Here is a 12,402-nt window from a genome sequence, read left to right on the forward strand (position 1 = left end):
TATATATATATATATATATATATATATATATATATAGATGAACCTCATGTTTGTACGGCAGTGAAGCAGCCTTGTTTTCCTTTCACTGACGTGTATCTCACTGCAAAAAAAAACTTCCCGTATACGATGGGCTTTCAGGAACAACCTGATTTTGATTGTTCCCTTCGCATAATCATCCTGATGCGGAACACGTAAATACTCAATACAAACCAACGTCTTAAACATGAGGTCCTAGTGTTTCGTTTATGTGTCTCACGTCACGGGATCCAGCAAACACGGCTGCGCTGGTCACTGCCGTCTTCCTGGATGGGGACCCCAAAACGGGCCACATCAATGTCTAGAGACATTGTCACATATGTCCCAGTCGCGCCCTCAATGGCACTCGTGCATCCAAGCTATTGCCTTCGATGCATAGCCCGTTTTCCAACCCCCCCTCCACTTGACAGCCCACTGTACCTATCTCCCCCCCCCCAAAAAAAAAACATCGGTGAACGAAACTGCGGCAGCTACAACCACTGTACGAGTACGCGGTTATTACAGCTGACAGTGATGATGATGATGACTGGTAGGAGTCTGTCATGACTCACGAAGAAATGAAGCCAACAGCCATCTTGTTGGATTGAAATACCTGTTTGTCCCCTCTCTGCATGACATTCAGGAGTCATCAGTTTGAAGCACTGACTGCTTCAGAATGGTTCTTCTTCCAGTCACCGGCTGGGTTTAATTCATCCCGTTCTACCTCGGTTGAATGAGGCTCAGAAGGTTCTCTCTCAGAGAAATAGAAAGTGCGTGTTTTTAATCACCTGTTCTACGCGAAGATCCAGTTACACAGTTTGATGTGACAGGCCAATTTACGAGTTGATTCCAATTTACTGTTTCGGAAATAAAACAGTCGTCTTTGTTCATAGATTGGAGGAAATGCAAAATCAGAGATCAAGTTTCTACATTCCCTAGTGTTTGAAGGGTCACGTTTGCTAATTTGAGAAACCCGTGGCATCAGAGTGGTGTATCCCTGCATCTCCGTATCAAGCTAGAGTGCGCGTTGTTCTTATCCTGCTTGAGCAGGGGAATTGAGACGTTTTTAGGTGTTCGAAAACCGTTCTCTCACAACCATAGTTCGTGTGGGTCGGTGTCAACATATCCGTAACTACGCCATTGGAAAGCGAGCTTTCGGTTGTACGACGAGAACTTCCATTGAGGAATATATCCAGCACCAGAAGCTGCGTTGGTTAGGCCATGTACTGCAAACGTCGAATCATCGTTTGTCGAAGAGAGTACTGTTTTCCGTCCCCAATTCAGGGTGGCGTAGGCAAAGAGGTGACCGACCGTCTAGCTAGCAGACGGGTATGAAAGGGATTATGAAACGTTAAGATGCTCTCGGTGCTACTCGTCTTCCAGGTTGGAGACGCGATGATCCCCATCGTGCCTAACCGGAGACGCTGTAAGATATGGCTGCTACGTTTGCGTTATTTCTGTCAATTTCTATTCAGATTGTCTGAATGGGTGTCCGGAAGTGTAGGTGCCTTGGAATGACTGTGGTAAGCTAGCATTTAGTCCCTTCTGCCTCCGGTTTCATTCTTTTCTTCACCAAAAACAACATAGGATCAGTGTTCCACATCATGATGTCAATGATGATGATGATGAGCGTGACTTTTCGGTGAGTAAGCGAACCTATTGTGGAAACAAGAGCACGTGAATTTTTATTGCATCAGTTTCTCCTCGTCTGTTTCAGTCAAGCCAATTCGAGCTGGACAGCAGAAGGATTCGGGTTGAAGCGCTTTGTCGCACCACTGGTAACAAAGAGCAGACATTCGCATACGAAGATGTTGTGTCTATATTTGCTGTCGATTTTTCCTGTTGTAGTTTCTCCGTTTGAAAATCTACCATTAATCATCTGTTTTAAACTCTTTCTGAACAAACCGCGGTTGTTTGTTACTTGGAAGCATCCGGGTCACACGGGTTGCTCCAGTCAGGGTCTCTAGCATGCGGTGAACCGGAACATTGGTAACTTTAGCTGGTTGACTTGTTTTTGACCAGGTTTTGACCATCTGTCTAACAGGGAAAGTATCAGTGCGTGTTTGAGCGCACGGATGATCCACAAAGTTCAACGACACCAGAGAACAACTGAATCCAGAGAAAACTCATAATCATCACCATCATCATCATCATCATCATCATCAACACCATGGTACCAGTGTTTAACACCGATGCTTTGCTGCTGTACTCTGCCAGTTATATACTTCCTATATGATGTCTATGGGAAACACATGTACAGAGAGACCCCTGTGTGACGTAACCGAAGTCTGTCGTCAGTTCGACGATGGAATTCATTGGTGACGATGATGTTCTGTTAAAGATTCAGACATGAACACGACGAGTTGCCAGGTCGGACGCGAACACACCTGTACTGAGAAATACAGATCACTTTGGATAACTGTATTTTTAGTGAAAACGCTTTTTCTCATAGCGAACACTACAATCGACGACTCTTTTTGAGGGTGTTACGAAGCACTGCCACATTTGATAAACTCTACTTTTCAACCGTTACTTAGACCTCATTCATAACTCAGTTGACTGATTCTCAGATGGATAGTTTGATTTGACAAACATTTCAATCTTTCGCATGACTCGCCTTGGATAAAGCAAACGTGGCAGCCTTCTGTTCGATCTCCTGTGGTGCAATTTGCTTTTTATTGACCCGTACAGCAAGTAATCTGTGCCCTATAATAGACGTGATTTTCGTCGTAGCATGGGATCAAGAGCATTCGAACAAGACACATGGATTTGAGTAGCACTCATAAAATGGTAGTAACTGTAGTAGATGGATTGCAGATGGTGTCTTGCCTAGGTTAGGGTTGATGCTGGACAGGTCGACCAAGGCACTGGGATGATAATATCAGAGGCCTACACTTACTGGCTGAGTATACAATCGCATTATGACCCACACCTCCTGAACTAGCCAGCATTTGCTCGACAACATCGATAACTTTACCACAAGCTGCCGTAGGTGGACGTTAGTGAATCTGGCCTGGTTGGAGGCACTACAAGATATGGCTGCCAACTGATGTCAATGGCGTTCTTGTTGTCAGTTTCTATTCAGATTGCCTGAGTGAATGTCTGGAGGTATAGGCACCTCGGAATGATTGTGGTAAGCTAGCACCAAGTCCCTTCCCCGTCCACCTTTACTCTTTTCTCTACAGAAGGGCTTTCAAATAACTCATGGTTATACGGCAGTGAAGTATCGGTCGATGATGATGATGATGATGATGATGATGATGATGGTCGTGATGTACTGGCCACGTATTGTATACCGTAGAATGTCTCCCGGAAAGCGGCGGTTTCGGCTGGCTTTCTGACGGTCTTTCACATGAACTCTATAACGATGTTTTGTCAGGTTTCAACGAGCCGAAAATGAGCGATCAGACAGAGCCTAATGGAACTCCCCTCCAGAGTGAACTACCATCCCCCACAAAACTCGAGCGATAAAGCAGATAATGTTGCATACACGCATCCTTTTTAGGACGAGTGTAAACGGTCAGTAGCTAGCGTCGTATCGCTTCGGTAGACAACCTTACTACATCACAACTGAAAGTTTTTGAGAGTTTTCCGTGTTGCAAGTGATGCCTGGCACGTTCCAGTTAGCCGTTAGTCGGGTTGACAGTCTTCACATGATCCACAATGCAACCTGTGTAACCCGGGATGTTGTGCTGTCTAGAACAGAAAATAAACGTGGATTAGGTGAGACAAAACCACCTCGGTAGCAGATAGCAACAACGACGAACAATAAAACTAGTTTTTATATTGGTAGCTATGTACACACGTGACGACCTCATGAAAAACAAATGCATCAAAAGGACTGATGAAACAATTCGCTTTATGGGCTTTATAGCGTGACAAGGCGTAAAACTCCTCAGATGAACGAGCATTGAACGGGTGACAGTTTGATCATGAACTCTCTGGAATTTACAGGCTCATAGTAAAGACTCCTTCGGTCGAAGCCAGTCAAGGGAAAGCACTTTTCCTACCGTTGATATTATCTATAGCCTGGATCTTTAGTGGCTCCAGCAAATCAGCAGACAACACACTGCCCAAAAGATAGTATGGATGAAGTCATCGAGCACTGCTTCGGCGATCCGGATTGCAACCCCATCTGAGTGTCCTCAAACTGTTTGCCAGTGTTCCCACGTAAAAAAAACTACAGCCATATTGTCTCAAAAACAGCGACATAGTAGAAACCTTTGAGTTTGGTGGATCACGTGCTCTTAAATTATTCTTCTTTTCAGCATCATCATAAGCATACAAAGTAGACGACAACTGCTGTCTGTATTTTTGTATGATTAAATACGCAATAAGTTCACCGATCACTATGCTATCAAACGTATGCGGCTTCAATAGGCCTCCGTCGGGCAAGTCGGTTGCCAGTGGTGGCATTACCAGACCGGAATTGAATGAAAAGACTTCTTTTGCCGTTGAAAACAAATTAAAATTTGACGAAGACAGAAAGTGTGAAACGATGGTATTAGATTTTTTCCGGACGGTATTAGTGTTACTTAAGCGGTAAGATGAAATGGGCCTTTTTTGCAATTACCTTTCTTTGGATATTTTCCAGATAAGCCCCGCCACTAGTGCAAAATTGCATGTGCGAAAAGTTAAGCCCCACCATTTTTTGCCAGCTCAAATCTAATGTACGCACCCAGCCTTGACCTGTTTTTGATGAAAACAATTCCTCATCTGCATCTAGGCTCATTTTGTGCAAAAAAAACCTTAGATGAGCTTTCTGACGCTTTCATCTCTCGTTCATGACAAGGAGACGGCTATAAGTTTTTTGCGCCTAGCGGCTTTTGCAGACTCCAACAGTTATCGGCGGCCCAGGTTTACATGTCGAGATCGATGGAATGCTAATATCTTGCCGTAAAAACCACACAGGGAGAGTCCTTCCTCAGCAGTGGATTTTCGGAGGGAAACAAGAGGGGTGTTCATGAATGCAGTGCCACATTGAACTGCGGCCACTTTAATGGACACAATCCAGGCCTGCATCGTTCCAGGCTCAATCACTATCTCTGATATGTGGGCATCATACCAAGGAATTGAAACGATGATTGAGATGAATTATACTCATGAAACGATTAATTGTGCCGGAAACTTTGTGGATCCAACGACTGGAGCTCATACACAAACCATCGAATCTCTTTGGCATGTCTACAACATGCAGAATAAAGGCCAATGCGGCACACACTGATCTTTAGTGGACAGCTACTTGTGTGAGTTTGTTTGGAGGCAAAGGTACCGAAAAACGGACCTTTTCATGCAAATTTTTAATGACATGTCCCAATTTGACCCTCTTCAATAAAAACTAAAAGTACAGATTCCATATCCTCTTATTTCTAATCTCTTTTGGGTAACAGGGGTTAATTTCTTGGCGGAGCTTCTCTGGAAAAGTTCCTAGTTGAAAAATGCCTCGGGAATAGCATCTTGAACGAAAAGTTTGACGCGGGGATTTCTATGTGTGTACAGTGTACAAAAGCATTACTGATCCCTCTTATTTTCCTTTTTAGAGACTACTCACAAGGTTGCTGAAGACTGTTTGTTTTTTCTTTTTGTTTCTCCATAGATCGGCTGTTAATCAGAGTGAGTACATTACATTTGAAACAGTGCCATCTGAGAGGGGAGAGTAACAGTTTAAGTGTGTGTCATTATGGAAGAAGAACGCCCATGGCAATCCACTCTAGTTAGACACTGGGGTCGAATTATTCCATAAGGATACATGAAGAGATTAATTTCGCTCAAACAGTCTCTGGGAAAACATTATTCGGAACTGTACCCCTTTGACCTGGTCAGAAACGTATGCGCCCCACACAAGCTAAGTGGTTTCTCACGCTCAACAACCAAATGTCTAGTTTACTGTCTGCATATTCTTAAAGCGTAATTTTATCATAAAATCTGACTGCCTGATAAGTCGTTGTATGAGAGTGCTGTCCCCAGATCGGCTTATGGGTGTACGTGGCAGGGGAAAACTGCTGACAGTGGTCAGTAGTATGAGCTTAGTTAGGGTAGCTTACTCTTCTGGGCGTCGGATGAAGTGTCTACTACTCCTAAATATACTAGCCAATGGGAACTGATCTTTTGAAAACTGTTATTTAGCGTTGCTCCAGTGGTTTGAGCTTAGTTTAGGTAGCTTACTCTTCTGGGCGTCGGGTGAAGTGTCTCCTACTCCTAAATATAGTAGCCAATGGGATCTAATCTTTTGAAAACTGTTATTTAGCGTTGCTCTAATAGTCCAATCGTCCGTCTTGGGCCTTTAACTTGAAACGTAGTTCAACCTTGAAAAAATCACGTCTTTCCACCAAGCAGTCCAAAATATGCTGTGTCCATTCCAGGACTCATCAGGTATGACTCTTGTTAGGTGGGGGAAAGTCTCTTGTCTCGATTTTTGGTGTTTAAGAAAGAAAGGCATCAGATGACTCACTGAGTGAGATCTCGGCAAGTTTTCTTAGTCGGACCCAGTGAACCGAGGCTGGTTTGATGTTGAAAAGAGTGGCTCTATTTTGCCATTGTCAGCTACCTTGGTAGCCACACCATCATCCCACCATAAGCGAAATCTCACGGGAAGTTTGTCAGGATGTTCAGTGAAGTCACAGTCAAACAGTTGGTCAACCTCCTGTTTCAGACACTGACAACATTGAATCTCATCTCGCATTATTCAACCGAATGACCTCAGCTATACACATTTTGATTTGTGGCTTGTCTACGCGATCGATGAGCATTGATCACATACCGCAATACGCAACCAAAATGACGTAGAAGCTAGACAGTACTTGCCGCGTAGGAGTTTATACCTTTTACACTTTCATCTGCACACAGAGATGGTCAATCTTCTCGACGCAGCTATACCTAATCGACTTGGGGTAGGCAGCCAGAATCCGAAATCTAGGTTTTCAGAGGACAAATGCACGCAAACCATAGAGCATTGATCCAGTAGCCATAAGTTCATACGATTATTCGGAGTTCGGCGTTTGAAGAATGGGTCGCTTACAAGTGGTACCTCATGCATTATCAACTAGGTTTAGTTCCAAAGAGATTAACAAATGAGACTGATAATTAGCGGTCGCAAGCAATTCTATCATCACCAACGTTTCTCTCCCTTTGGAACCCTGAAGGACCGGTGTTGTAAGCAAGCTATCTCAAGTTACTTCTGAACCGAGGAAAGATCAAGACCAGCACAAAATTATCAATTTCGCTGAGGAGAAAGTTAAGCTGAGTAGTCGGGATATTTGGAACTGTAACTGACCTGAGTCATGCATAAGGCCATTCAGCTGCAGATTATGACTGTTTTGAGAAGGCGATGTAACGCACACGTTGAGCTGAGGGTCCCCTCTGACTTGGACGTTTCAACACCAATCTAGGTTATCTCCTGAGTGCACAATAATATCTCGCAGGAATTCGAAGCTTCCAAGAATATATTGGAAACTTTTTCATGATGTAGATTTTGTTGAAGGACGGCTTTCAGATGTAGAAGACGACCAGAAACAAAAATGATGTAGGTGGTGTAGAGTGATTAGTAGTTTGATTTGCCTTGTCCAAACAAACCAGTTCTTTAAAACTGTGGGAAACGTTTATGATAATGTTGGTAGCACAGGTTGAACAGAACAAGAGGGAGGATTGTACAGATATTGCACATGTGCAAACACGTACGTGCGGGTTTGGCTTAACTCGTCTACCTGTATATTTTTATTCTGTTTAGGTTACACCAGAGAAGAGAAGCTTTCGGCTCGGGTTTCGCTCCTAATGGGAATAATCAGAAATATCTATCTTCTGACTAAAGAAGCTCGCCCCTTTTGCGTTCAAGCGGAGGGAGCTATCAGTATTAGTAACGTATACTGCTGACGAAACATTCGAGTAGTGTCCGACCAGGTATTAGAGCACCGTCCAAGCGTCTGATGGAAGGTTTATGTGGAAATTATGAAGCAGCGTTTGTTCACTATCGCTCAATATTCAAAGAACGTTCGGGGAATTTCATGAGGGAACTTGAAAATGTTCACTCTCCATATTGAATCGCGGTCTCCATTTCAGTGGTGTGTGCTTTAACTGTATTACTTTTTTGACTCCGCCTGAAGTGCCTTGCCCTTTGAGCTTCCGCATAAGGCCTGGAAGATATGCTGTTTTCATGATATTACGAATTATGCCCTATCAACGTGATCGTTTGCAACTGGTCGATGTACGGTCTCACGCACAAAAAGGTATTCAGTAAAACAGATTCGCTAATAAACTCACAGATTCAATGATGCTCTTGCGGGCACTTCACTGCGTACTTTGTTCAGTGGTTTATAAGTTTTATACGGGTTATCATCTTGCACACGTCTGTCGCGAGTCCCATGACACCCACTGAAGAAGAAAGGGATTGGTGCAAGATTAGTTTTGTGCTACTTAATGTCAAGTCAGTAGTTGAATCTGATAGCTAAATACCAGAGGGCTGGTTCACTGAACGTCGTGCGCATTTATAAGCAGGGTTGTGTTGCTTGCTTGAACGATGAATCACCTCATATAAGATTTATAGAGCCTCGAACGGAATAACTCTTGACAACCAACGAACTCTCTGCTTTGGGTATCATAACCCGGTGCATTGAGCTTGATCGTTTAGCCTGTCAATTTTCCGTAATAAGCCACTGAAGTCAATGGCATATCCAAGTCATAGATGTTTAAGAGTTCTATTTGTTTATTAATGGTTGGTTATGGAAGTCACAAATAGAAGGCGGTGGCCTTACTGGGGGGAAGCCTTGATTAATTAATAGGGTGATGACCCTTACTGCTATCAGCCGCGGTTTGAGATGATGCGATTCAACAGTGTTGCTCATCACCATTTGATTCACTAACGATTCATTGGCGGTGATTATCTAACTCTACTTAAAGCCCCAAAGTAAAAAGACGAGCATTGAAGGGGTGAGAAAAAGGCCTTGTTCGGACTAATCAGAAGCATTCTGAGGCGCTCCAAGATCTCAGTCATGCAATCTTGAAAAAAGTGAAAGCACAAACTCCTCTGACATTGGAAACTGACGGTGAAATTTGTGAACCCGCGCGTAAACGGTGCTGGTAGATGTTTAGGTAAACTGTTGATCGCCTTGCAAGGGCTATGAAATCAGTGAAAAACAGAGTGCAATCGAAGGAATGATAATAATAATCATTCAGCTGCAACACCCTTTTTATGCCCAACTGCCATGCCACCCGGAGGAAGCACGATGGCTGGGATACTGTCAGGTCGCCTTGGTCTAGACAGGGGAAGTCGAGTGGCAGAGGTCGGGTTCGAACCACGGACTTTCAGGTCGGTAAATTCGTGCTCTAACCACTTGAGCCATCTCGTCCCTTAATTTGTTCTGCATCTCGTCCAGTGGTATCACACTAAAATCTCGTAGGGTAGCCGCGCAATTTCATGGAGCCTAATGATAATTAGTGAAAATCAATGTTTAAGCCACAGTTATGAGAACAATCAATACCGTACAACCATTCGTTCCTTTTCTTTTCACCGATTTTATTGCGATCAATTAGTTTTTGCTTGATGTGTGTTTATCAATTGATCTTGATCACTTAGCTTCTATCAGGCTATTGTAAAGATCCGATATGCGATGCCAATAAAACAGTCATGTTTTTGTCACCTAATTTGTGTCCGACAGGTTAAATCTAACTTGGACAAACCGTACAGTGTTTTGGATTTAATTGGGCCTCCGTGTAACCTGACATTACAGTCTAACCGACCAGATCATAAATATATTTGAGAGTAAAAAGTCTAACTTACCTGTACGTGGGAATTTGATCAATTCTAGTTGCGTACGAGCAGCTATAGCGGTCAAGAAACAGAAAGACTCGAAGTTATTACCTCACTTCCGAGAAGCACTTTGACAAGTAGGGGTAGACGGCATTCACACAAAATTTTGTCTTTCTGTCGATACTTGAAGTTTTTTTACGCAAAAACTGACAGGAATGATAGCTGGTCTATTTACACTTTAACGAGACCTCTTGGTGACATTGATCAACGTTAAAAATGAGGAGAAATGGTGAGATTTTGTACTCCGATGCAGATACTTCCAGTGGAGATATATTGATTTTTGACACGAGTTAACTGATATTTTAGGCTGAAAACAGTGTTCTTTTTTCGGTGGAGATACTGTGACCTTTTAGACAGTGCTGTGCTTAACCCAAAGGGACTCTATATAAAGCCGCAAAGGTTCACCACAAAATTTCGTGGGGTAAAGTTCACAGCGTGACATGAGAATGAATTTGCACGCCTCCCCTTGTAGCTACCACTGATAGTTTTAGAGCTGTTCACCGCAAATCACTCTTTCACAAGTGCATCACCTTCGACGTATTTTGTGTGTCAATAATTTGGGATATTTTGCACTTCTCCGTATAAAATTAGTATTTTCTTTCCCCGTGATATTCTGCCTTTGCAAGAGAAGTTCACAGAAGGGACAAACAGTCTTATTCATCTCGTGTTCTCTCCGAAACTTTCAAGCAGGCTTTGTAATGCGAATGGTGTTATCCGCGTTTCCTTATACTTTAGTGCTAAATGTTAAATGCTAAATGTGACATCGTCACTACTCACTCAACCCCACAATGAAGATCTCACCCCGATGAGACGTTTGCAATCCAACTGCCAAGCTCGGCGAACAGACAAACAACCAATACTTCGATCTCTCAAATGTCATGCCAACTGGAACATTCGATGACCTTGGTGCAGCATATTCAATTTAAGAAGAACACCACAAACGAGAGGTTCAGTTGAGTCTCTCCCGAAAACCAAACTAGAATCCAAATGAGTGAATCAAATACTCTGGCAAGTGGATGTAAGGACTTACACTTCATATGGTCTGTCCTCATTGATGAAGTCATAACGAGGCATCATGTTGTCGAACTTGGAGGAGTTGAAATTTTTCGGCTGATCGAACAGCAAATCATGACAGAAAATTGTCAGGAAAATGGATTTATGTTACGACTTTTTGCCAATGAAGGAGATAAAACTATATTGTGTAAGTAACAAACGATTGTATAAGCCTCATTGGACATAATGTGAACCTATACTTGATACAGATTGCCTTGAACCCTCCACACGATCCCAAAAAGAGTTTTTCAGAGACAGTCCGCTCCCCCGAGCAGGGCAGATGAACGTTCTCTGAAGCAAGGGTAAGTTTAACATGGGTAAATGGGCGTTTCCCCCGTGCGGTACTCATCTTGCCGGTCGCTTTAGATTATTCAGCTGCAGAGAATCCATCTTTGGGAAAAGAGGTTTATGAATACTGTGTCACACCTACCTGATGAATCTACTAAGGGATGAATTGTCTCGAAGGGTTGACCTACCGAGATCTGACCACACATGCATTTCAAACGGTTCCCCTTGAAGAAGCCCTTAAAACCGTCTTATGTGTGCCAAGCCTTACTAAAATGTATAATATCCACAAATCCAGCTGCCCCCAAAAATGCGATTTCTTCAGCTGCTTTCGACCAAAAGCGAGAGGTGCCATGGTTGCCTACAGTTTTTTCCTTACCTTTCAAAGCAAATATCCACTTAGGGTAAAGAAGGCAAAGGACTGTTCTCACCCGGTGTTATTATAAGACTATGATGCCTGCCAGAAACTTGGGTTTCAGGGAAGCTGGTGTCTGTTTTGGGAAGCTCGCGAGACACCCTCGAGACTCTTTAAACTCAGAAGGTAAATATTTGACATATTCAGTCACTCAGATCCCTTGCAAGGCTCAACGACATCCACCAATATTCTTTCAGCGTCAGGGCCACACCAATTGGGCGTCAAAACGACACAAGCGTTCAAGTGTGAAGGGCTTACTTGCCAAGTAGACGTCGCAGGATGATAAGGGGACCAGCCATCAATAGATCTGAGTGGATCCGGGAGTGTCTGCAATGTTTTCATGGGAAACAGTTGGCGGCACGTGTTTGGTTGATAAACGATTGGTTCCCCATACGCCCTGAAAAGTTCAGACTAAAACCTTTATAACTTACTCTTGATAACCTGTGGTGTTGAGGCGCCTCCTAGCCAGGTCATCATCCGACGTCACTGAGCCAAATTCTTGCACTTCCTAATAATGAAGGAAGAATGAACGGAAGAAGCTTTCAATTCAAGAAGCTTCTTGATATTCCAGCCTCAGAAATCCATCCTTCTTTAGAGGGACATTGATTTAACCAGGCATATGTGGGTTCAAATGACATGACGGAGAGATAGTTGCAACCTCACTATGCTGAAAGAGAGTGTACTGGGGAATCGGTCGAACTGTTCGCCGTTCAGGTGTGTTTACAGCTTGCTAACCAAATTGTTGATGGTTTGTTCTCCGAGTGGCATGCCAGTTCGTGGATGGGTGGTGAGCCCTCTCCGCATACCATTATCATCATCATCATCATCGTCA

The 12,402-nt window shown here is 43.4% G+C and overlaps 2 protein-coding genes across 2 annotated transcripts in view; one reads left to right on the forward strand and one right to left on the reverse strand.

Annotated features, from left to right (window-relative positions):
* T265_13515 (hypothetical protein) overlaps nt 1-3,316 on the forward strand; it is a gene marked incomplete at both ends in the record, with an annotated part of 52,080 nt that extends 48,764 nt beyond the window's left edge. The window contains one exon of the mRNA XM_009169240.1: nt 3,201-3,316. Within this exon, the coding sequence (XP_009167504.1) occupies nt 3,201-3,316 (116 nt within the window). The remainder of the gene's footprint in view (nt 1-3,200) is intronic.
* Nucleotides 3,317-3,375: 59 nt separating this feature from the next.
* T265_04463 (hypothetical protein) overlaps nt 3,376-12,402 on the reverse strand; it is a gene marked incomplete at both ends in the record, with an annotated part of 10,400 nt that continues 1,373 nt past the window's right edge. The window contains 6 exons of the mRNA XM_009169212.1: nt 3,376-3,711; nt 8,272-8,382; nt 9,788-9,829; nt 10,848-10,927; nt 11,829-11,967; nt 12,002-12,078. Coding sequence (XP_009167476.1) covers nt 3,639-3,711; nt 8,272-8,382; nt 9,788-9,829; nt 10,848-10,927; nt 11,829-11,967; nt 12,002-12,078 — 522 coding nt within the window. The remainder of the gene's footprint in view (nt 3,712-8,271; nt 8,383-9,787; nt 9,830-10,847; nt 10,928-11,828; nt 11,968-12,001; nt 12,079-12,402) is intronic.

This window comes from Opisthorchis viverrini (assembly GCF_000715545.1).
Source record: "Opisthorchis viverrini unplaced genomic scaffold opera_v5_76, whole genome shotgun sequence".
NCBI classification, from domain to species: Eukaryota; Metazoa; Platyhelminthes; class Trematoda; order Opisthorchiida; family Opisthorchiidae; genus Opisthorchis; species Opisthorchis viverrini.